The sequence below is a fragment of the Labrus bergylta genome, chromosome 14 (genome assembly GCF_963930695.1).
Source record: "Labrus bergylta chromosome 14, fLabBer1.1, whole genome shotgun sequence".
Taxonomy (NCBI): Eukaryota; Metazoa; Chordata; class Actinopteri; order Labriformes; family Labridae; genus Labrus; species Labrus bergylta.
Genome location: NC_089208.1, coordinates 11707187 through 11733426, shown reverse-complemented (window position 1 = coordinate 11733426; position 26240 = coordinate 11707187). Strand labels below are relative to the sequence as shown.

The 26240-nt window shown below is 39.2% G+C and overlaps 1 protein-coding gene across 6 annotated transcripts in view; it reads left to right on the top strand.

Moving 5' to 3' along the window:
* Nucleotides 1–26240, top strand: part of LOC109981486 (glutamate receptor 3) — a 79578-nt gene that overhangs the window by 27243 nt on the left and 26095 nt on the right. For 3 of the 6 annotated variants that reach the window (XR_010668670.1, XM_065962989.1, XM_020630292.3), the window contains exons 4-8: nt 10885–11072; nt 22811–22864; nt 23081–23242; nt 23648–23827; nt 24389–24493. Coding sequence is in view for 4 of the 6 variants with exons in the window: in XM_065962989.1 (XP_065819061.1) it covers nt 10885–11072; nt 22811–22864; nt 23081–23242; nt 23648–23827; nt 24389–24493 (689 nt within the window). In the remaining 2 variants the exon portion in view is untranslated. The remainder of the gene's footprint in view (nt 1–10884; nt 11073–22810; nt 22865–23080; nt 23243–23647; nt 23828–24388; nt 24494–26240) is intronic. The other 3 variants (XR_010668671.1, XM_020630294.3, XM_020630293.3) reach the window with 1 other exon arrangement.

The window sequence follows — 26240 nt, the reverse complement described above, 5'->3', positions numbered from 1 at the left end:
GCCTTTGTGTCTCTCCTGCGTCACAAACAGCAAATGGCAGAGAGGGCAAAGCTCTGTCAGACATGCTGTCAGATTCACCAAATGTTTTTTACTCCACAAATTCAGAGCCCCCTCCCCTCCCCTACCATTCTCTCCTACATTTCTAATCCGCTCTAACCTTACCACTTTGCATGGCTGAATAAGAAACAAGGTGACTTATAGGGCGGTCGTCTGCTTTACAGGCTCTGCTCTGTTTGTGTCTCCACTCTTGTGTCTGTGTTGCTCAAATGTCTCTCATCTATTTCAGGACACTTGCTTTCAGGATAACACAAGGCCATTACAGCAGCAGTCTTTTTGCATTATGAAAGAGATTGATTTGACGTGCTCTTTCCTGCATGCCCAAGAGAAATTGCCATTTTTATTTGCTTAAGAGATGGGAGGGTGTTTTGAAAAAAAAGAAAACAGTGGCAGTGATGGGAAAGAGCCTGTCTGTTCCTCTTCTTTGTATTAAGCCAGAATATCTAGACTTTTTCTTCCTTTTTTTTGCATTTATTTTAATATTCGTATACTGTCTGCTTGATGCATTTCTGAGGATTAATGGTCAGATTCAGAAAATCTGTAAGAGCAAAAGAAGGGGATGTATTGTTATTAGAATGTGATAAAAGGTAAAAAGGGAAACATGCAGATACATGCTTATCAATCTGTTAGAAACTTTGCATCTCTCATTAGATAAGAAATGATCTGTTTGATTGGCTCTGATCAGGAATTTGGCAGGAGTGGGTGGTGTGGGGGTGCAGGGCTCTTTGCAGTTCAGCTCATTTGGAGCAGGGAGCTGTTATCTGCATCGGTCTGCATGGGGAGTAGGCGTTGTTAGGCTAATTGTAATCAGAAGTGGCCTTTAACTGTCATTTGGCAGCTTTAATCATTTGTATTTCCCTGCCTCTGAATGCGTTGCCCACTGAAAACAGTTCTCTTTGTGGAGCCACATATAAGAGTTTCCAGCGCCTTTGTCTGTCTGAGCTTCCATCGGTGTCGCGCTCAGCTTTGGGCATCCCATGACAACGGTGTGCTTCAGATGCCTGCGAGAGAATTTTAAAGAGGTCACCTTCTCCAGAGAGGGGGAGGGACAACTGAGTCACAGTTGAGACTGCACACCACGCTCGGTCGTCATGTTAGCCATTGCCCAAGACAGAGAAGAAGAAACACAGGGCCAGGTGCCAGCTGAGCATCAGTCCGCCTCTTTGTTCCAACTCTGCCTGACACAGAGGAGATGAATCTCTCTGTAAATGCATTATTCTGCATTTGATCAAATACCTTTGTCTTGAGGATTTAAAAGTCTAGGCCTCAGCAAATGTTACCTTACGTAGCACATGGGACACTATTTTAATTAAAAGCAAAGTCCTTGCCAGAAGTAAAATTTTGCAATATTAACATCTATCTAGTGGAGAATCATCCCCCTTACACTGTTAGGGTGAAAGTCGACAGCTTTAGGTATTTTCGATGAGGATGGGTTAATAATGCTGCCACTTTGAAAGGGAAGGGCAAGAAATTCTTTGTCATCCATAGTTGCCTCTTTACATTACCTAACATCAGTATCAGGAATCCTGTCAGCTGTCACTGCCAATCTGTCTTCTGGGTTGGTAATGTTAGTTAAAAGGCAGTTATATTTTCCTCAACTTCAAACATTATCTTACGGACTAGGAGAAGTCATTTATTTTGTTCCCTCAAGGGGAAGCAGAGCGACTAACAGCATTGATCCCCAATCTAGTCCTGTCTGGGTTTTCTTTCTCAGACTGGATTCTGTAGAAGTACAACCCCGGCTTGTCTTCTCCTCAGTTAGTGCGTCCAATTAATCAATAACAGTCTTTCATAAAAAAAAACCCACACACAGACAAAACTGGTTAAAAAACGTAGGTTGCTTCTGGGACCAGCAACTTCTCTGCAGCGTGCGGCAGTAGGAAGCCTTTTTTTGCTTGCCAGGTAAACAGATAATGACCAGTCATACAGTATGTGAGAGTGGAACTGGCTCATATTTCAATTTTGTTTTAATTTTCATGTTTTAATTATTTTAAGTTAAACTATCATCTTACAGTATACAAAAGCTAACATAAGCATTTATCCATTTAGTTACCAACATCACTCTTTAATGTTGTTATATGACACAATAGGAAATGTTAACTATTAACAGGAATACCAACTCGAAATGTTTTGAATGCTAATGTCAGCTGTTGTGAATTAGCGCTTAGGTTCAGATTTGAGTTGTCAGAGAAAAAAAATAATTGAAAATTGCTTGGACAGTTAAATTAAAAAAGCTATCACTTGTTTTATACCAATTCCTTTCGTGATAATAACCTTCAGCCAGCTCAGTTCATTATGTAGAAATCTTACTCCTCTCCCATTGTACATTGTAACACTAGTCAAACAGTGATTTTAATAAGACACTGTTTGAATGCTATTGTTAGTTGTTGCTAAGGGGTTAAAATATATGTTGTTTAGACTTAAAATATGGCCTCATTTACATCCAGAGTTTCATCATTTTATGGAGTCTTCCATTACTAATCCATTATGAAGTGGTGACTATAATGATTTGTCCGATTCCAGACGTTTGTATTGCAGTTAGATTATAACAGCATGAGATTGTTACCTCAGAGGAAAATGGCCACCGTGTGAATATGGTGGGTTAGACTGTGAGTAATTTCCACTCTCCTCTGCTCTATAAAAGCAATGCTCTGAGCTGCAGAGAACGCTGTATCTGAGGAGCACATACTGATCTGCTGGGCAGCACTGTGTGGGCTGCTGAGCTCACATATCGAAGAGAATCCCACATGCAGCAACACTCTGCTTTGTGTGGCTCGCTCCAACAATTGTTGTCATCTTTAGGCATTTCTTTGGGTGCATTTTGACCAACTTCAAAGAAAACGTGTGTACAAAAACGTTGTGTTGGTGGACTAGAGCATAAAACAGTATGAAACATAGGCTGTATCCAAATTGCCAAGTACCTACTCAATCTGTCAGTAGACAGTAGACAGTACCTACTATCCGTGCTGTATACTGTTTAGTACCTACTATTCAGTAGGCAGATATTTGTCCCTACTTCATCTGATTCATTCAGTATGGAAGTGAAGTCATTTACGTTACCCGAACCGGCCGCATTCACCTATTTAAAAAAAAAAAATGTTGTTTAGCTTTATTCAAGAAGAGTAATGCGCACATACAGTCAGGTAAACAAAAAAACAATATCACAATGTAAATCAAGTAAAAGGCAGATTAAATAACTAAATAACACACAGTACTTAAAGAAAATAGTGAAATCATTATTTAAATAGAGGGGGAAAGGTTTTATAATAATGCAGACATTTGTTTTATTTTCTGTTGTTAGTTAAAAGTAGTGATTTCAGTCGGGACTTTAACTCTAGATTAAAAATTGATTCAATTAATCCACGCTCGTTTGTTTTGATTTGGAGAAGTGACGTGACGTGACGATTTACGTTTAATTACGCACAGCATTGTGGGTGGTAAAATACAATTAATTTCCTGAAAGCACGCATCCGATCCATACTGCATAAAACCCGGAAGTTAGTATCCATACTGAAATGTTCAGTATACTGAGGTGGACCCACAAAATGCATACTGAATGACCACGAAAGTTCAGTATATTGAAACTCCCTACTGAAAACTACGTACTGCCTACTGAACTGTGACCATTCGGAAAGGGCCATAGTGTCCATATAGTATGGTAGGGAAGGAGACATTCTGTCCACTTCTTGTTACATCGAACACAGACAGTGTTTCTCTCTTCCTCACTGTCTCTTGCATCATTTTAAAAGAGTTTATTTTTTCTCAGCGTGCATGTCACAGGTCTGGTCCATGTCAGCACTCATCCCTCCAGGAGACATGTTGTCCTCTGTTCTTTCTCTTTGAGACGCAGCCACCAAATCTTATTTCTGTTGTGAGTTGATGAAAGGGCAGGCTGTCTGGTTGAGAACTAGAGAGTACACCACAGAGGAATCACTTTTGGTCCTTTTTTACTACATATTCTAGATACTGTGTGTGTGTGTGTGTGTGTGTGTGTGTGTGTGTGTGTGTGTGTGTGTGTGTGTGTGTGTGTGTGTGTGTGTGTGTTTCTGTCACTCTAAGCCTACTTAGACTTTAAGGTGCTTGCATCATTTTCTTTTACCTGACGAAGCTGAACACTTGATTAAAAAAAAAAAACACATCTAATTTTGAAGAAGTGAGCTCCCATAATTTCTTCTTGATTATTTTAGTGATAATATTTTTTCAGTCCCACATTGTAGTTTTTGGTGCTAAGCCAAACCCTTAGCATAAATGAACATTGAACATTATTCATACTGCATTGTTTGGGAGCAGGGTCTTGGTTTTGACTTAATGGATGAGAGACAGTGCAGCTCTGAGCTCAGCTAATGTCAGTACTTGAGTCCAAAAGATCCAAAGAGGTTTTAATTTGAGACCTTGATGAGGAAGAGCTGACATTTCCAAAGGCACTTGACATTCAGATGAGTATAGAAGAAAAAAAAAAACTTTGAAGTAAACCGGAAACCTGCAGCCTGCATGTGAATGTGCAGTGTTTTTGTCTACCTTTAGTTTAGTTTTTGACCCACTTGCATTGAAAAACAAACAGAGCTGAAAATCCCAGCACACATTATGCAAGCTCAACACCTACCTAGGGACCCATAGAAAATCTTGGCGGGGATGGCTGACGGGCCTGAAGCAGATGAAAAACTTAAAAATTTAGCAAATGCTTAAAGCCTTCAAACTTAAGACACATGAAGTTTGCACAACTGCATCATTTCCGTGATGAAAGCAAAAGAGAAAAGTCATGTACCTCACACTAAACAATGAAACAAATAATGTGAATTTAGCATCACAATCAACTGCAATAGCCAAAAATGTCCAAATGTAACTCACCCAGCACAAATGACCCTGAAATAAAGAGAACATACTAAACCATTAAAAGTCAGCACAATGCAAAGTTTCTGTGAATGGAACTGCAGAACAGTGAATAGTCTGGCTCATCTCCTTCACATGATAATCACTACCAATGCATTAAGGTGCTTCAGGACAAGTCAAATAAATCTGGTTCAATATTGTGACAGACTTCATGCAGATTAAATGATGACAAAATACCTCACACAATCTTTTATGAGGAAGAGACTTAACAGTCGTGTTTTACACTTTTTAGAAGTGTTTAGAAGTTTTTCTGTAAGGTTTAACTATTTCCCACAACCCAACACACAGCTCAAGCTTTACAAGACCATGTGGTTGTATGGATTTAACACTCTTTTTAGTTGTTTTAGGTTCATTAAGAGCCTTACTACAACCGGAGAGATTCACTGACCTTCACTAGTCGGCTACTGTTTTAAACAAAGCACTGGAACATGAGCATTTATTTGGAGTAATGTCTCTGAACACTTCATGTAATATTGCTCTGTTTTTGTCTCTAATACCTTATGAGAAGAAAATACAGATCTTTAGCCAAACCTGTTGTTCTTCTTTTTTCTATGAGCTTCGATTGGTATTTTGGCTGAGATCTGTTGCCTGATCACAGACACCACCATGTATAGAAAGATGTACAGATGCAGGCAGTGAAACAACTGCCTGCAAAAGCAACAAAGAAGCTCAAATCCTGCACTACCTCAGAAAAATTAGTTAGAAATTAGTGAATTTTATTATTGCAAACCTTAAACCTCACCACAACATGTAAGTGATTCAAATTCGTCTTTTTTTCGAGTAAAGCGATGTGTGTTTCCTGTGATATATCTGTAGCCTCATGGTTCTGATTTTAAATATGTATTATTTTTCATTGCAGTGCTGAATAATTGACTCTGAATAATGCCCTTGATGGTTGTCCTGCCTGCTGGCTGTTTGAAAATCACCATCTGTTTACAAAGTCAAACCAAACTTTTGGACCAAAAGACATTGTCATTTGCGCAAACTGATAAATCGCACCGTGCTGAAATGTTCGCCAAGAGACTTTGATCACTCTTTGACATCCGGATTTTACATTTTCCTTTCTGTTACTGAAGTTAAAGTACACTTAGTGTCACATTAAGATAACTCCTTCAATATTTCAAATTGTAAGCACAGTGAATAGCTCAACATTGACAAACCCATACAAATGTTTAAATCCCAAATATGCAGCTTAGTTTAGTGACAGTAAAGGGAATCAAAATAAAACTCATGGGGATCGTTTGTAAATTCCCCCCAAATCCTTTTTCTTAAGCAGCTACTAACACGTCTCTTAATGTCATGCATATCCCCTCTTATGATGTTCAGTATTATGTGTCAGGATACTGGGAGGAGAGCTGACACTCAGCTGCTGCCTTTTCATTTCCCCTCTGTCACTAGAGACACACTGTGCTGGATTCTTGTTTCGATGTCTTCCAGCTGATAAAAATACAAACATGACTCTGCCTCTTTGACCTGATAAAATCTTTGTGATGACAGAGCTGTATCTAGTCTGCAATCAGCTCAGCAGCTTCTTATCTACAACCAGACTCTTCATAATGCTCGCAGACAGGACCGTCTCCTTTTGAATTCTTTAACCTCGCTGAGTGTCAGACATGCGGACGCGCACTCGTCCCATTTAGACTCCTGAGTGGCTGATGTGGTGGCGCCCGGCGTGAGCCACTTGTCTTTAAAGGCCATACCTGATCTGAGAGCTGTCTGCTGAGCGCTTCACTGTGAAGGTCACCAGCAGGGGAATGGAGGGCAGACATGTCAGCTGAGTCTCTGTGCTCTGAATACTTAAGTAATGCTCACCAGTGAATGGTTCAGCCAGTTGAGAACAGCTGGTTCTTTTATTCTGGGTGGGTGATTTTTTAAAACATTGGGGATTAAATTATGCACATTCGTCAGAAGTACGGGTCAGTGACGCTTGACACTAAAGTGTCATCTTTTTAGTCTCAATTATGCACACATGAATGCTGAAGATCATTCTGAAGCCCTGTTATTGGCCTCTAAAGGACCGTGCTATGCTTAACATCTGCTGTCAGATAAGTGTTACCCTGACTAACTACATAGATACAGTATATATATTATGAAATTCAAATGATCTCATGTAACTTATATGTCCTTTGGAAACAGATACAGCAGCCTAACACGTCATAGTCTTTTTGTAAACATGTGAAAACAGTTTCATACAGTAAACAGTAAAGTTAGTGTCTCTCGGGTCAGATAACTATGTGTTTGAGAATGAAAAAATCTGAGGATTAACAGTTACAAAGAAGAGAGACTACAACTAATCCCCAAATACTCGACTGGCCACCAAAGTTGCTGTGGTGTCTAAAAATCACATCTGCACATATACTGGTCTTCAATTGTATTTATGATCAAGGTGAGCCCCATATAAGAAGTATATATTTACCTCACGGTTCCAAAATTTAAACTTTTGTAGAGGTGCATCAAACGTTTGTTTGTTCTTATGGCCAGCAGGGGGCGACTGCAACGGCTACAATGACAAGTCAGATGGTATGAAATCATGTGAGAAAATGACCTGCCTTTGCAGTAAATTTGTTTCCTCACACTGAGTGAGTCCTCCATCGCTACTTAAAGGTCCACTTCAATAAAGTTTGTTATTAATGTTAAGAGTCAAATCTGTGATAAAGCAGGAAATGCTTTTGGCTGTGGCTATACTTTTGATTGATAACTTGTTGCTATGGCAACCTGTCAATCAGGACAGAAAAGTAGAGATGTAAAGCCACCTTGTTGTCCAAATGTGGTCTCTTATGGTTCCAAAAGAACAAGACGGCAACAGTCAATGTGCCGAACCAAATGCCTCTGAATAGTATTCAATGTGACCAAAGAAGGATGTCACATTGTCAGAAAATTCTATTTTCGAGTCTGTGGTGAGCTCAGAAAAACCTTTTCCTGTTTGGCAGTGAAAAATAGACAGACCAGACATTATAACAATAATGAAAACACATTTTTGAGTGGGATGTTAGGATTTAAAATGGAGGTTTAATGGCTGCTTAAATTAAATGATAAAAAAAAATGAGGGACTTTAATATGAAAAGAGCATGTTTAACAATTGAAGCGTCATAATTATACACATGAATTTACAGATAATATATATGTAAGCCACCAAAACTCATCATAAGCATTACTGAGTATCTTATATTTCTACCTTGTAAAAAATGCATGCAGGAGATAATGTTGAATAGTCATGAAGTGGCGTCTGGTGTGATTCTCAGAGAGAGGGAGCATCACTTGACTTTGATACAGAATATGATCCAGTTTTCAATAAGCCTTTATAATACCAGCTTAAGTCGAGCCTTGTACCTGTATTTACATAAACACATTTTACACCAGCTTATTTCACACCTAAAACAACACCCCATTATTGAATGCATCAGAAGATTCTTCCCCGCTCTGAAAGGGAAGGCTGTGATGCTTCTTTTGTTCATTTGGTTCAGTCATCTGTAGTGTGTTGTCTGTGGTAAAATACTTTGTGTCTGTATGTGTTTGTTATGATCCAGTACACCTTGTAATGGGCAATTTCAGTGCTGCTCAACAAATCCTGTCTACTGTCCCTCAGATAATGGGAATATGCAATTGTCTGATTTATGTTGTCATTATCTCTCTTGGGAGCTGATTATTTATGCTGCTTGATAACATGGTCTTCCTATATGATGTGTTGTTTTTTTTTATGTTTGTGTTCCAAGTTTATGTTTAAAAGTTTTGACTTGTCAGCATTTCATTGTCGTCCTAAACATTTCAAAAAGGTTTGAAATCGGAGAAAAAAGGCATTTAAAAATGTTGTAATATTAAAAACATAATAACCGCATCTCTGCAAAATGCTTTGTTAAAAATTGCAGCATGACCCTTAACCCTTGAGCATATTGATAGATCTAAAATGATTCCCAGTCATAGTCAGTTTGATGCTGTTTTGGCACAGAGACTGATGACTCTCAGGAAGAGATTGATCATTTTGAAGCAGTGACACAATTTTCTTTTACCTCAGATCAATCAGTCAAACAGAGTTCATAATAATCGTTCATCAACATGAATAAACATACATAGATGTAAATACACATCTTTCTCATCACAACGAGTAGAGTTCATCAAACAGCCTTTTTGTTTTAGTCCATTGGATACTGTTTGATACTGAGCTCATAGGACTCTATGTGTGTGTGTGTGTGTGTGCGTGTGTGTGTGTGTGTGTGTGTGTGTGTGTGTGTGTGTGTGTGTGTGTGTGTGTGTGTGTGTGTGTGCATGAATGTGCCTGAGCATGTCATCCTCACATTACAGATGTTTTGTTGAATCAACTCCATGAAACCTTCAAATGGCTCAGCAGGAGGTTTTGGCTTCCTGCAACAGCTCCACTAATTAGACAGTTCACCTTCACTTCTTTTTAACTACAAAAACTCTTTATCAAGGTTTACTCATGCCGCCCAGCAGCTGATAATATCACTGATTTGGTTTTTTTACCAACATTTATTGATGAAACATCACCCTGAGTATAAATTAATCTTAATGGGCAACAAATGATTGTAGAATAACAAAAGTAAGATAATGTATTGTTTCTGGGGAGGGGGAAATGATCAGAAAACATTTTTTTGTTCTATTTCCAGCCTAAATCTTTTTTTTGTTTTTCCCCCAGCAGGAACGTGAAAAAGCCTCAGATTGATAACAAATATAACAAAAGCTCTCCTGTTTTCTTTCCTCTCAGTGCATATCAGAACATATCAGTAACTGATCTGTCTTCTCAAAGTGACAAGGATCATGACTGCCGACCGTTAATCCCCTCACCGAACAAAGGGAAAAGTTAGCTCAGTTTTCCTTTTCATGAAACGTTGCTACATGGCAGAGCGAGCTCTGCGTGGTGCCTATTGTGCTCCCTTAACTGCTACTTTAGCACTCCATTTCACAACATGTGCTGGAAAATGTTCCACATGCCCTATTGTATGTGTTTGCTCTGTGCTTGTGTCAACTCCTGTAGACAACCCCCCTCCCCACCATTAGCTCCGGAGCGCCCGCTGTGGGCCGTTCCGTCACTCTGGCCTATGTGTGTGTTCATGACTTACAGAGTGTAAAAACCTTGTAAAAAATCTTAATCTTAACTCAGTTTAACTCCTCAATGAGCCAGAGAGAGGATAAGTAAGGCGACATGTTGCTGAGGCAGCGTGGGACTCTCAGTGCCGTCCTAGTTAATATTGAATTATGCTCTGTAACCTCTCTATTTGTAATGGGCGCTAAAGCTTGAACTTGATCTTCTGCGGATGTACAGTTGTTTTAACTTCTCCGAGGGCACTTGTAACATATTGTTAGTGTTCCTGAAAATCTTTGTGTGATTTTTCCTCTCCCATATTCCTCTGATATCTTGTGTCTGATGGCAGTAATAGGTAAATACATAAAATACAATACAAAAATACAATAAATCCCAGGCGCATGGGGCTCATGTTTTATTCATGTGTGGAAGGAAAAATGTAGACAAGCGTTTTTTCAGTGTTTGTCTGAACTCAGATGAAAAAATCACAACTCATTTTCTGTGGGCCAACGCTCCAATTTAATTGGGGCAATTAATTTCATTCTGAATACCAGTTTAAAATGTTCTGTCTTTTTTTTTTAAAACATCTTGTACCTGATGTAGACATCTCTGTTTCCATGTATCTTGGATAATCACTCCTCACTATCATAAACTGCAGCATGTCTGCAGGTAGAGTATAAAAGGGGATATTGTCAATCAAATAATCACTTCAGTGCCTCATGTGTTTGTTAATAGTTGTGATAAAAAGCCTTTCACACACTAAACATTGTTAACTGTTGTATAAGGACATACTATCCTTGGAGCTCTTCTCTACAGCTACACTACACTTTCCTGCTGGTGTGCTCCAACAATAGAGACCGTTATCTGACAGAGCTGTTTTTCTCCCTCTGTTCCTCCAGGTTTTGCAATCCTCCAGGCCATCATGGAGTCGGCTGTGGCCAATAACTGGCAGGTGACAGCTCGCTCGGTCGGGAACATTGTGGACCCCACAGAGTACAGACGCATCATCGAGGAGATGGACCGCCGGCAGGAGAAACGCTTCCTCATTGACTGTGAGGTGGAAAGGATCAACTCTATACTGGAGCAGGTATTGAGTCAAAAAGCACCACTAGTTCCGCTTTAGAAAAACAACAACACAAAATGATTTCCCTAAAATAACTTTAATGCCTTCTGCTCTGAATCTTCCTTTCTTTCAAAAGCAGTTAACACACTGCCCCTCTCCTTTCTTTTTGCCTTGAACAGTATCTCCATTTACACACTCAGAGAAATATGGTTCTCTCCTGTCTTCCTCCTCCTGTCTTTGCACTTCTTTTTCATTATTACTCTTACAACATCTTGAATGCATCCTCTTTCCCTCAGATCTTCACATTCTCATTTAGAAGACCATGTTGCAGGCGAGACGTGTGCATTCATTTAAGCCTTGTTAATTATAATTTTTTTTGTACATTCATGTTGTCTGGGCTTAATTCACATGGATGAATTCAACAGCCTCCTCATCCTTGTTTCCTAGGTGATACTCACCCACTGTTTACCCTCCTGAGTCTTGATTCAGATTCAGTGTTTCGCTAATGCGAGCATCATGCACCGTGGCTGCACTATAGAGAATAGTTTAGCCTCCAAAAGTATTTAATGAGGGTTAAGTGAAAATGTGTGTATTTACTCTGAAGATCATTAGTGTTCATTTGGGGGACAAGAAGCTGTGCTGCACATGTGTTCACATTTTGCCTTGCAAATTTGTTTTTAAGGATGCTGTTTCTCAAGGTTCATGCACACTGATTCTTTTCTTTTGGACAGTAGTCGACTACACTTACTCTAGTACTACATGACAGTTCGTAATAGAGGCTAGTGAATGTCAATTTTTTTGTCTTATAGAAATGGATTTATTGATTCGTAATTTAACTTGACACCAACCGATAACATTGATATATTATCCTAGATATCAGGGCATTAAGGAATTCAGCCTTAATTATGTAGGATATTACAAGCAAAACCCGACGTTTGAGGGCTTGAAATTAGATAAATATATAATACTATATTTCAACAACTACAATATTATAGGAATTTGGTTTGGGGTGCTTTGGCTCCCAACGAGGGTCTCTGAATGTAACTGCACTGTTGTAAAACACATACCGGTACATGTATTTACACGTCCCCTTCATAGACAATGTGCAGTTGTTGCTTTGTATATCGACAAATCCTTCCTCTGAACAAAAGGTTTTAATACAGAGTATCAAAACTTACTTCAAACGCAAAATTACTTAATGTCCAGATTGTTAAGCACTGGATGCTGGACAGTATACAAAAGCAAAAAGAATAAGTTTGCACACTAGAAGCTGATAGAAGTTTTTTTACCATGTGAGGTTTCGGGCCCTAGCCGTTCATCAGACAGACACAAAAACCATTGAAGCCACAAATATTGTGCGTTTTCTGTATGTGTGTGTGTGTGTGTGCGCATGCGTGCGTGCTCATTTGAACCATTCATTCCCAGCAAATCTTGACCTTCTGTCCTTTGCCGAGGTATTTGTGCGCAAAGATTTCTGCCCTCTGCGTAATGATCTTCATTAATGCTGCCCTTACTTGACCTTCAGCGCAGATCTTTCTTAATTTCCTCCAACATATGAGAATATTTTCAGCACAGCACGGAGCATTTCAATTAATGACAGGAAGTTTGCTATTCTCTGCCCTTCACATCGATACAGACGCTTCCTTCAAATGTGCTCAAATTGCCTCTGTATTAGATTCCAGTTATCCAATCAGATAATGGTGGTCAGTTGGTGTCACGTCAGGCAGACTCGATTATAATCTCGTTTCTGTGGTGGAGTAATGTGAATGGTGGCCCTCAACACAGCATCTGTTAGGCAAGTGTCTCCCCAGCTGCTTTAACAGCGACAGGGTGCGCCTTTGTCTCTCGGGAACGCTTCCTTATACGAGCTGTGACATCAACACTTGCTTTAATGTAATATCAGCTCCCAGTGTAAGTAGGACACACTGTCCCATAACAGCAACAACAATGAGCCTACTATAAATAGCCTACCCTCCTAGCCTGAGGGAAGATCTCGCATAAAGGCAGGAGTGAGCAAACACAAGTGAGATCACTCAGGCATCTGGACGCAACCATTCCTGACATGATTTAATATTTAACCAGTGTGTACAGTGAACTGCAGTGAACTCATAGACACTGTAATCATCAAAATAATCATTACACATCGTTACCTCTAGCCAGTGGATTTTAAAAGAATTATGCCCATGCAGCTGTCATTCATTTTGTGCTAATTATTTCATCATCAATGTAGTTGCACTTGTAACAAGACCTTTAATTGTTGATAAATGTGCTGTGGGTTTTCTCTCTCTCCCCTGCTGGCTCTCTAACTGACTTGGAAACAAGAATCAGTCTGCTCATGCCTTCAACTAAATAAAGACAGAGTGAGAAACACCTTGAAGGCTTTTCAGCAACAAAAGTGCAGATTTATAATCGCTGCCAGTGGATCAGTCACCTCCAGCCCCCTCCTGCACAGTGGACAGACAGACAAAGAAATAGAGAGAGAGAGAGAGAGAGACAGAGACAGAGAACGAGAGAGGTAGAGAGAGACAGAGACAGATACAAAGAGAGAGAGAGCGAGAGAGACAGAGAGAGAGAGAGAGACAGAGAGAGAGAGAGAGAGACAGAGACAGAGAGAGAGAGAGACAGCGAGAGGGAGAGAGACAGAGAGAGAGAGAGAGAGACAGAGACAGAGAGAGAGAGAGAGGTAGAGAGAGACAGAGACAGATACAAAGAGAGAGAGAGACAGAGAGAGAGAGAGACAGAGAGAGAGAGAGAGAGACAGAGACAGAGAGAGAGAGAGGTAGAGAGAGACAGAGACAGATACAAAGAGAGAGAGAGAGCGAGAGAGACAAAGAGACAGAGAGAGACAGAGAGAGACAGAGAGAGACAGAGACAGAGACAAAGAGAGGGAGAGGTAGAGAGAGACAGAGACAGAGACAAAGAGAGAACGAGAGAGAGAGACTGAGACAGAGACAAAGAGAGAGAGAGAGATGGAGAGAGACAGAGACAGAGAGAGGGAGAGGTAGAGAGAGACAGAGACAGAGACAAAGAGAGAACGAGAGAGAGAGACTGAGACAGAGACAAAGAGAGAGAGAGAGATGGAGAGAGACAGAGACAAATAGAGAGACGGAGAGAGACAGAGACAGAGACAAAGAGAGAGAGAGAGGGAGAGCGAGAGAGAGAGAAAGAGAGAGAGAGAGAGAGCTAAGCTGGAAAGGCAGAGAGCTTGTGGGAATTGAGCCATGTAGTGTGAGTCCCCCTGTCTCATACTGTGGAGGGAAATATGAGAAGTGCTGAACACCCAGGGGTGCTCTGGAATTCCACTCTGTGCAAGTCGCCTAGTAAAACAAGATGCTGTATTAGGATGAGATTACATTTGTGTGGATGCTATTTAACCCTGAATGTGCATGGTATTTTTGTCTGTTGCTTTATATGGAAATTGGTTTTAATGACAACTTGCAGGTTATTTTTTACATCAATACTAAACCTTGTCTAATGATGGCTGTTGAATAAATAAATCCTTGATTTTATATGTTTAACAAAACAAAATGTCTCAAATTCAGGGGAAAGAGAGCTGTTTTCAGAAAAGCTGCTCTTTTTTCTAACATCCCGTTGTATTACGTCACAGAAGGGACTCGTGTTCTGACTCTTACTAAAGGTGTAACATTAAGTTGTGTTGTATTACGTTTTTATTGTTTCTATATTCTAAGACTTCATTTTACTAGTTGTTAAAATGGTTAAATAGTGCGTGAGTGCCAGTTGATGAATTTCTATCTTCACATGACATCGAGTCCACTGTTTCTCTGAAAGGAAAAGGAACAGAGAGAGCTGTCGTGCGACGGTGCGGTTTGTGCAGTTGAAGAGGAATTTGTTTTTGCATCCCACAAACATTGTGAGAAAAAGGCAACACCACCTGCCAAATCTCTGGGTTTTTGTGTAGTGTCATATGATTTTGTCAACCCAGTCCCAGTCTCAGTCGCAAAAACGTAGTAGTTTCACAATAAGGGCTCTAAAATTGTGACATGTCGACGTTTCCATGGTGGACAACCCTTCTATTTTCGGTGGAAAATGCAGTATTTTAAGATAGTTTGAGGCTTAAGTGTCGTTTTGATAACCTTTCTGGCGACACATGTACATTGTATCTTCATAATCTTTGTTCGGTTTATGTTTTTGATCTTTAGTTTCTTCGTTTCTACGAAGATTCTTTCAGGTCTCGCTAGAAAAACGTTGGGTTGTTACGTTTTCTATTGTTGCTAGCAAACAACAAATGAGTAGCATACACAGCTCACATTCTATTGTTATCCAATCATATGATCCTAAAAACCATTAGAGCTTAGCCTGTTAGCATGCTAATGTAGCAGGTTTGACTGCATTTTGTTATGTAAAAGGTTATGACAATGCATTAAGGCCATTATTTTCCAACCATTAGCAGGATCTGTAGCATTCACAGGGTTCCTCCTGCATTACTGCTCTTAGTTCCAGAGCATTTCCTCACACAAAGAGAAAAAGGAGATGCCTTATTATACCACAAATAACAAAAAATAATACAGTATATATATAGTAAAATATAAAAATATAAATTGAACATATGGTGTTTTCTATAAGGAAAATATGCATGCTTGTTCCAATATCACTGTTGTTGTGAAACAACTTTCACAGGGTTTCTCACACAAACATACTCTCGGCGGCTGTGGAACATCATGAGTTAGGTCACTACAAGCCAAGTGCCAGATAACAGTATCATCAGCAGAGTCTAGCATCATACTGCAGAGCTCTGATACACAAGTCCCTTAACAAACTTCTCCTGTAATTAGATTTATGAAAACCAGCACTCTAAAACAGGACAATAACCATTTACAGACTTTACATGTGTTTTTATTAAGTTACATTCACATATACAGCAAAAATAACATCAACAACAATATAACATCATGGCAACAAGACTGAAGCAACATAGAAGACATTATATGGGAAATATGAATTCACCAAATTAAAGATAAAAGTCTCAATCCATAGTGTTCTTTTCCAAAAAGTAAAATACCTTATTCATAATATAAGACAACAACATCACATTTATTTATTCACTACACCAGTTTTTGCTATCTAGGAATAACCACAAAGTTTACTTGTGGTTGATCAGGATATTATTAGCTTTGCAGTTATTTCATCATAAACCAGAGTTCTGGACAGAGGAAATGTTGACCTGCTGGTGGTGCTTAATTCATAATTCATTCATAAACAAAGTCTCTTTTTTTCATACCAACAAGGTTTTTTCTTATTCTCATGGCAATGCATCATTGGACCAAAGTGGACAGCAGCTGACAGTGTAACTCAGCTTTCACTGGAATCATACTGTGTGTGTTGCTAAAATGTATTTGAGGTTAACTCATGTGACCCCTGACTCATATATGAGAGTTATAAAGAGTAGGTTTAATAAAACATGGTCTTAGACTCAGGTCAGGTCAGAGACTGAGTGTAGCACAGTTTTGGCACACTATGTGCCATTTTAAAGAACACAGTGTAGGGACTAAAATGCTATCAAGTTAGGTCTTGCCAACTTTTGAGATTAATATTTCAGTAACTACAGTCAGAAATAAACAAATGACAGCAATTGCAGACCTTCCCTTTCTAACTTTCTATCCTCAACTTGAACTACAAAACAATAAATAAAGTACAGCTTGAATGCAAGCACACATGTAATACTCCAGGATGAACTTAACTACCCCCAAATAAACATCCACAAAACAACTATGTCTACTAAGACTTTCATTTCCTTTTTAAAGCTTCGATTATCAACAGGAATAAAAATGCTTCTGAAAAAGAACCCTGGCTGTTTAAAAGGAAGGTTTTTTAACAGACTTCTTTGTAGCCGGGCGTCCAAAGGAGACCCTCGAGAAGTGTGAGTTAAAAGCAACCAGTCATGAAAACAACATCAAAAACAGGAGAGTTGGCAGTTGCACAACAGCAACATAGATACTAGGGACATTACATTTTCATAGGCATTTTATTTTTTATTTTGGAATTGGCATTCAATAAGAGGGCCGAAGATCTGAAGTGTGAAGCTGATGGCTCTAGTGCAAGCAAAGAAAACAAACAAATCATCAGACTGCACACAGACCCATGAACAAAACAGGCACAACGTAATACTTTAAGTGCTTTTGTTGTGAAGAATAATTCAATAAACGATGTGGGTAATGATTTTTCATTTTATGACAACATAAATAACAATACCATGAATATAAAAAAACACTAAGGAAGCGGATGTTTTCTTATAATTCTAATCTGTTTTTTTTATGTTGTGCATAATGTGCAAACACTTAGAGAGACAGAGAGTAGTTTCATTATGATTAACAACAAGGTTTTCTGGAAAATAGGTAATTTAGAAAAATGTGTGACTGATTTTGCCCTTCCACTGCTACATTGTCTTTTTAATGCACGCTTATGGCAGTGAAATCCCGGCTCACACTTTGCCCTATTTCGAGCAGTTCAACAATAATGAGTAGACTGGTGAAAGGGGACAGTTATCAACCTTAGGATGTCCGTTCCACTTCTGAGGATGGCAGATGACAAATCAGTGTAACAAAGAAAAGCCTCCATCAGTGGGAAGAGAGTCCAATCCTCTTGAAGGCACTCGGGCAGACATCCAGCTCTGCACAGGACTGAGGCTCCAGTCTGTTTAATTAGTGTCCATCCCCTGAGGAATATTTAGGCTGATCGTCCTTCAGCTCAGGCCTGCTTCAAACAGCAAAGCACAGACCCTCTCGTCCAGAGAGAGGGGCAGGAGGAGCACAGCCTGATAAAGGGACATCAGCTCTCTCTGTGTCCCTCTCTGTCTGCCTTCTTGTGTCATAGTTTGTCTCCTCCACAGCACGGGGAGATGGCCCCATATTTCTGATATGCTGTGTATCCGTATCATGAGCCTATGCCGGGTTTATTTGTCTATGATTCATTTGATTGTGTTGAACTGGCGGGGGCTGGAGGATGAAGTGCTGTGTTTTATTTTTAACTGCAGAGTCTGAGCATCACTCAGAAACACCAGAATCTCATTATTGTTTTCAACCTTTCTAGAAAAGGTTAGTGTGGTATCTGAGACTTGAGTTTGAACATTTCCAAGAGAATAAGTTGTGAATCGATACCATTCAAATCTTATTTTAAATATTAAGCCAAAGCTAGAAAATGTAGCTAGCTTAGCTTAGAATAAAGTCATTTAAAGGTATTCTAAGGTCTTTTGTTGTAAACAGACTTAAATTGTTTTCTTCAGAGCCAGACCAATATAGGATTTTTGAGACAGACACCCACACCATTCATTCAATTCAAATTCATAGATTTCCAAAATAGTGGTCAGCATAAAACCGTTCTGTGCTTAGATAAGAAAAAAAATGTCAATGTTGAAGAGCACCAATATTGTGTTGATCATTCAGAGGCTTTCTTGAACATATTACTTTATCAAAGTGTTAACTAAGATAAGAAGATGAACTAAAGGTGACAGTTGAATGGTCATGCAAGGTCATGGCACTTTGATTTTTGGTGCTTTCCATTTACCTTGGAAGTTGGATGTCGTAGTTGGGAATGACATCACACCCGAATTGACTGCGTTCCAGTTACAAGTAACAAGTCCTAAAAGCAACATGGACGAGTACTTTTGTTGTGTTAGTTAGCTAATACCAGGCGATAATAACACACTACATAAAAGCAAAATGACAACATGTTTACAGATAGAACATGGATTTTTCTATCTGTGTGATTCATTTAATTACGCAAAAACAAGACTAAGTTGCTAATAAACATTATGATGTGCAGATAATAGAGGTCATCCTTCAGGGGGCATTCCGGATGACGTCTCCGACTGGCATCTCTGAATTTTATGACTTCTGAGATCAAATGGAACGCACCATTCCCCTTAATCCAGTAAGCATTAGAAATTAAGCATCATCCGTTTTATTATACAAGTTCTTCAAACCAAACAGGCTGCAGGTTCTCTTTCCCCTAAAGCTGTTCTTTTTTTTTTCAAATGGATTCTGACAGAGACGAGTATCCGACAACTGTAAAGTGTTTTTCTCTCTGTGACGGTAGTGCCTGACCTCTTCCTGGTTCCTGATGGTTTCACATGCTCACAAAAAGCGATTATCCCAGGGGAGCATGAAACTGGAGCATCAGGATCCTAAAAATATTTGTTATGCCCAGATACTTTTTTCAGACCAGTACTGCTAAAAGATGGAAGAAGCAAATCCCACCGCAAACCAAAGAAATTATATTGTAAAAGAATATGTGCAGACAGTGTAGAGCTAGGGAATATGAAAATGTGGAAAGATAAAAAGGTCTTTATAAACAAAGCGGCTCATACAAAAGTGAAAAACCAGAGAGAATTACTGAACCATTTTGCTCACATTATTAATTTACATCTTGTTGAGAAAGACGAGACACTAAAACACCTCAACATGTATCCATCAGTCGAATACAGCTGAAAGTGTCTGGTCAAAACCCAGGGGTTCCTTTGTGTTCTGTTACATTGTGTTCTGTTACTTTGTGTTCTGTTACATTGTGTTCTGTTACTTTGTGTTCCGTTCCTTTGTGTTCTGTTACATTGTGTTCTGTTACATTGTGTTCCGTTCCTTTGTGTTCTGTTACATTGTGTTCTGTTACTTTGTGTTCCGTTCCTTTGTGTTCTGTTACTTTGTGTTCCGTTCCTTTGTGTTCTGTTACATTGTGTTCTGTTACTTTGTGTTCCGTTCCTTTGTGTTCTGTTACATTGTGTTCCGTTCCTTTGTGTTCTGTTACATTGTGTTCTGTTACTTTGTGTTCCGTTCCTTTGTGTTCTGTTACTTTGTGTTCCGTTCCTTTGTGTTCTGTTACATTGTGTTCTGTTACATTGTGTTCTGTTACATTGTGTTCCATTCCTTTGTGTTCTGTTACATTGTGTTCTGTTACATTGTGTTCTGTTACTTTGTGTTCTGTTACATTGTGTTCCGTTCTTTTGTGTTCTGTTACATTGTGTTCTGTTACATTGTGTTCCGTTACATTGTAACACAATTCTGTTACATTGTGTTCCGTTCCTTTGTGTTCTGTTAAATTGTGTTCCGTTACATTGTGTTCTGTTACATTGTGTTCCGTTACATTGTGTTCTGTTACATTGTGTTCTGTTACATTGTGTTCCGTTCCTTTGTGTTCTGTTAAATTGTGTTCCGTTCCTTTGTGTTCTGTTAAATTGTGTTCCGTTACATTGTGTTCTGTTACATTGTGTTCTGTTACATTGTGTTCTGTTCCTTTGTATTCTGTTACATTGTGTTCCGTTCCGTTGTGTTCAATTTCGATGTGTTCCATTCCGTTCTGTTGTGTTTCTGATGATGTGTTGTTTCTATGTGACTGTGATTGTCATATTTTGAAGGTCAGGGCCACAGAACAAGCAGCAGCATTTGAAGGTCAGTGTCCATGGGCACAACAAAATCACAATACAATGTGATTAAAAACGGATATTGAAATTGTATTGATCAAATAAGAAAATTGAAATAATAATGCAAACATACTGCATATCTCAAGCAAAATGTTACTAATAGGTACAACATAAACTGAAATTGTTCTGATCTTTATCAATAATCTACTTAGATATTTATGATCCTGGCAATGGAAGCATTTTTAAGTTTAAATAATAATATTTAGAGTGAACAACATATCAAGTCTAAACAGATTTGTTTTCACCCTGGTTCATTTATATACTTTATGTACCGCACAACATTACAATGAATACCAATCAGAGTTTTTAGTTTTTCATTTGCTTATTGAATGATAGTGTAAAGGAAGACAAACTCAAACAGGAGCCACCTCTCAAATTCATCCCTGTGCTGAATAACCGGTCGGATTTCTCAACTTTAGAAGAGTTGTCAGCCTCTGTGCTCACTGCCAACTCGATGAACCGATGCCTCTGCCAGGGGATTTTCTTTCTTTTCATGCAAGTCAAAACACTTTCAGGTTGTCTTGAAAGGAAATATCTGACACAAAAGCTGAGTGGTAAATCTCTCTGTGAAATGTGCTTGAAAGTAAATAAACAGAGAATGGCTTTGAGGCATTTGGATACTTAACAGCATTTGCTTTACATCGCAGCTTCATATAAAGTCTCACATTTCAGGGATAAAATGTTTGGAACATTTTAATCATGGCTGCAGAAACTTACATTTTAAATCACAGAGCAGTAGTTTTACTGAAACAAGAAACATTCTTTGTGTTATGAAGTTTCTTCGGAGTAATTTAATACAACTTTTCCTCTCCTGTAGACAGCCAAATGCAATAGAAACACTGCATCATCATTTGTTTTTGTGTGCGTCAGAGCTACAGTAGAAATGTTTGCAGTTGATTATTTTCTAACAGCTAAATGAGGCTTTAGCGACAAACAGCAGTTAATATGTCACATTTTGATGCTGATATAAAAGAGTGAAGTTTTGTGCTTCCTGTTTGAGTGTGTTGGTGACAAACTGGAAATGCAGCCGATCACACCAGGTGCTGCAGCTTCATTAAGTTCTTGCTCGGTTCTTACACTTGTGTCACTGCAGCTCCCTCTCACATGGACGAAAAAGCAACCGAAAAGCTTTTCAAAGATATTCAGGAAGACCATAACCATTAACGCTTCCAGGATTTTTATCTTCTATTTATTTTTTCCATATCAGAAAAAAATGCAGGATGAAGGGCATAAGTAGTCTGGGATGAATGGTGCAAAATGTCACACACAATGACATATCTTTTGCATTTCCAGGGAAGGTAATTGGGTTTATTTCTGGAATTTGTCAGAGTGTATAAGCCGGTCGGAGGGTCAACCTTGGAGCATCAAGGACGTTCAATCTCAATTAGTAGGATGTATGCAGAGGGTATACAAGTGCACAGGTGTGGATACAAGCATGGACATGTTTTAATAAAATAAAATAAAAGGGAATTAAGAACATGCAATGCTTGAAATAAAACACAGGGATGCATATCCTTTTTTAAGGTGTAAATTATTCATCTGCAGCCACATCCTCCACAGAGTCACTCCAACATGATATCACTTTCACTCTGGACATTTAACATTTAGATGATTTTGTTGCCTGAGTATACTTATCAACGCTGTGTAGGAGTGCAGAAAGTGAAAAGACAGGGAAAAAAAGGAAAAAAAGGAAAAAAAAAAAACCATCCACCCCCTCAGTATCTTTTTGAAGCTTCATACTCTGTGGTGGAGATTCAGAGCCGAGTGAGATATGCAAAGAGAGAGAGAGAGTGAAAGAGAGGATGTGAAAAAAAATGAAGGGAGAGGAGGCTTGGCTGGTGAGAGAGAAGTTTAAAGAAATCAGCGAGTACAGTATATGCCTGCTCAGACAGGTGCTGAACAACTTTTGGGTTTAATTAAGACGAGTGTGTGCAGCTTAGACGGGCTGAGCAAGAGGCAGACAGTAAAGAGAAAGAGAGAGAGAGAGAGAGAGGGAGAGAGAAAAGGAGGTTTTCTGGAGCCATGACCTTATTTAACATGTTGAAGTAAATGGAAAGGAACAAGCCCTGTCATCACAATCTCTCTCTCTCTCTCTCTCTCTCTCTCTCTCTCTCTGTCTCTCTCTCTCTCTCTCATACAAACACAAAAAAAAGTACAAATGTGCTCAAACGTCCCCTCTTGCCCTTGCAAATGTCGCTTTAAAACGTCCCTCCTTTCTTCCTTTACCAGCCACTCTGTGTGATGAAATTGAAGGTCTTTGTCATCTCTGAATGTTCTCTGTGTTATGAGCGGAGAGTGTGACTCACAGCACGTCTCCTCCTGCGTCTTGTAGGTGGTGACCTCGGGAAAGAACACCAGAGGGTACCACTACATCCTCGCCAACCTGGTGAGAGCTAGCAGCATGAAACGATCCTGCACAACACCCCAAACTCTCCTGCTCACCGTGATGCAATGCAGAGCAGAGAAATGCAACACATCAGTAGACCCGTCAAACTTCTCAATATGCAGTGATGGAGTTAGAAATTATTGTAGTGATTCAGAAAAAAAACATTTTAAGTGCTTATGATCACTTGCTCCATTTGTGTGCTCCTTCCACTCCAAGGGTTTTTCCAACATGAGCCTGGACCGGGTGTTTTCTGGTGGAGCCAACATCACTGGCTTCCAGATCATCAACCCCGACAGTCCCATTGTTCAACAGTTCCTCCAGCGCTGGGAGCGCCTGGATGAAAGAGAATTTCCAGAAGCCAAAAACACCCCACTGAAGGTCAGAGAGGAAAAGCTGGTGAAGCTGCATTAAACATTTACAAGATAATTTACCTTATAAGTGTTAAGGTAGTAACACTGGGAAAATGTCAGTCTGCATATTTTCACAGCTCAAATAACTTTTCTCCATCTTGTCCTTGAATAGATTCAGCTTGCTTGATTAGCAATGTTTGTGTCAATCAAAGTGTGAGGCTTTTTTTTCTTACTTTGAGCCTCACTGCTCTCTATATAAACTGCCGCAGACACAGTATCCTTGCTCATATTGTCTTACTTAAAACATCATTAGCATTGTCCTTTGTGTGTACTGCTGCAGAGATGATAACCTTGCTCTGACAGCAGTGCATTATAGGCCTGTGTGATGTTAGTGGTGCGTCACTGGAGGTTTCTTGTCGCCCTTTTTTCTCAGTACACATCAGCACTGACCCATGATGCCATCCTTGTGATCGCGGAGGCCTTCCGGTATCTACGGCGACAGCGGGTGGACGTCTCTCGCAGGGGGAGCGCGGGCGACTGCCTCGCCAATCCCGCAGTGCCCTGGAGCCAAGGCATCGATATCGAGAGAGCCCTCAAAATGGTAGGAAAAAAAGTGCGTGGGACTCTTTAAGAAGCTCTGCTTTTTTTCTTATGTATTGTGTTGTATGTTTTTTGACAATCCTATGTTTATCTAGCTGCACTTATGAAAACGTCCTTCATCTTTGATATTCATTTTTATCTTAAAAATCAGCAAATTTCAAATTGTCATATATTGCTCATTTAGAAACTTTGAGAATAATCCAGCTGCATAATTCATTTAATATAAGGCAAGTTTATAATCTTTTAAATGTAAACCAATTTCTTACTCTAAAGTGAGTTGAAATAAACCATATTGGCATTCCTGAACTCCTAACCAGGAACAAACTTGAAATATTTCACTTTCACTTTTTTTTTAAAGAACTTTTAAGCTTCACGTTGATATGATTGGTCCTAAAGAGTCTGGAAGCTTACAGACATAATGCTATTGGAAATATTTAACAGACACACATTAAGAAAACCAGATGGTGTTGGAGAGATTAGATGAAGATCATTTGTTGCATGTTTTTATTTAAAGTTTGCTAGCTTCTTTTGTGTTAGAAATTGGTGTTATCTTGCTTCTCTTGGTTCCTGACAGGTCGCAGTACAAGGTATGACAGGAAACATCCAGTTTGACACCTTTGGTCGAAGATCTAATTACACTATTGATGTGTACGAGATGAAGTCTGGAGGCTCCAGGAAGGTAAGTGAACCCCACAAACATCTATCATAATTGAATTAATGTGTGATGAAATACTCTAAGCAGGATTAGCATATGATGTATATACACTGAATGTTTTGAAGCATTAATATGGATTCAGACAAGTTCAAAGCAGCTCTGTGAAATGGATTTGAATCTCTCTTTATGTTAGCAGTCCAGCAGTAGGAAGGTTTGAGTCTGATTTAGACTGACGCTGGCAGGAGAAAAGTCTTGCAAAGTCAGCCCAAATCATGTGAGCTCTTATACAATCTTGGATTTAAACTGTGGAAAGTGTCCATGAGAGTTAGCAGAGCCCTTCAGATGGAAAATAAATGTACAAACTTTTGTGGGCTGGTAAATACGATTTTGAAAAGCTGAGCTTCTGCAACATCATAAAAAGCTATTTAAACTACAAGCTAGAGATTCAAAAAAGGCTTCTACTCAAGGGCCTATTTACTGCTGCATAATTACTCAGAAACCGATTCTAGACAAAAATAATAAGACATGTAGTCCACAGAAGAGCTGTTATTTATTTATAACTTTAAACATTGATGGTAAAACCTTTGACTGCAAACCAATCAGGTGTGTTATTTGTCCATGTGTATGCCTGATTGAAGCACAGAACCATCAATCAAATGACAGGATTATAAAGTCTAGCAGGATTGATTCTATTTAAACTTGTTCGTACCATATTAAATATAACTGATCATTTGTGGGCATGTATTGTTTATTTTAGTGTGACTTTAAAAAAATGAAGTTAACATTTTTCTCAAGTAGCTCATCAGGGTCCTCTATTAGAGTAAAACTCTCTAATTGAACCTATGAGGCAGGTTTTCTATCTTTTGTTCAAACAACATTATTGAATTTGTAGCATTTAAGAGTAACATGAGGTGTAATAACATCTTTACCTCAAGCTTCAACATAGTGATTGGCACTTTATGTTTATCGTTGTTTTCTTCTTTTAAGGCAATAATATTCCAAAATGGAGATAATTTGTGTTTAGTCATGTAACCCTTAAAAATCTTTATTTTACACTATCTTTGGTAACTCATCAGCCTCACACACAAGCAGAAAGTGCAAAGAACTGTTGCAGACTGTAGCAAACATTTTCAAGCTACAGTTTGTCAATTTTTTTCTTTCTACAAGCATGTCCACACGTCTCAAATTGCTACTTGGCTTGTTAAAAGAACGAGCTCACAGACGTCAACAGGGGGAGACGTGCACTGGCACAGAACAGTGTTTAGCTAGTTATCCTGACAGCTGTAGCACTTGTCAGTGTTTGTTAGTTTCGATGCTGGAAGAGTCAGCTTCCTTAATAACACTAACATAACAGTCCATCTACTTATTAGCCTGTTTACTGGAGCAAGTCTGCTCACAAACACGGACATCGACCGACCTCCTCAGAGGCCTGGACACATCTTATTTCAGGTTTTCTTTTTTTTTTCCCCCACAAATAAAAGCCCATGAGTTTTGAATTTTAAAATACGTTTGACAATTATCTTGTTGAAGGAAAGGGAAATAACTTTTCCGATTTTCAGTTGGACTTTTACATTGACGTATCTCCAGATAATGGAGGTCTCGCTGCTGCAACAACAATGATCCCTTATTCCTCCTCGGTTGTGTGGTTTGTATGATATGGCACACAACACGCACAACGCACACTCTGACACACATTTTCAGCCACAATTTTTTTAGACTTGTCTAGCTCCATGACCCTGAACTGTGACAAGGTCTCCACAAGAGATGGCAC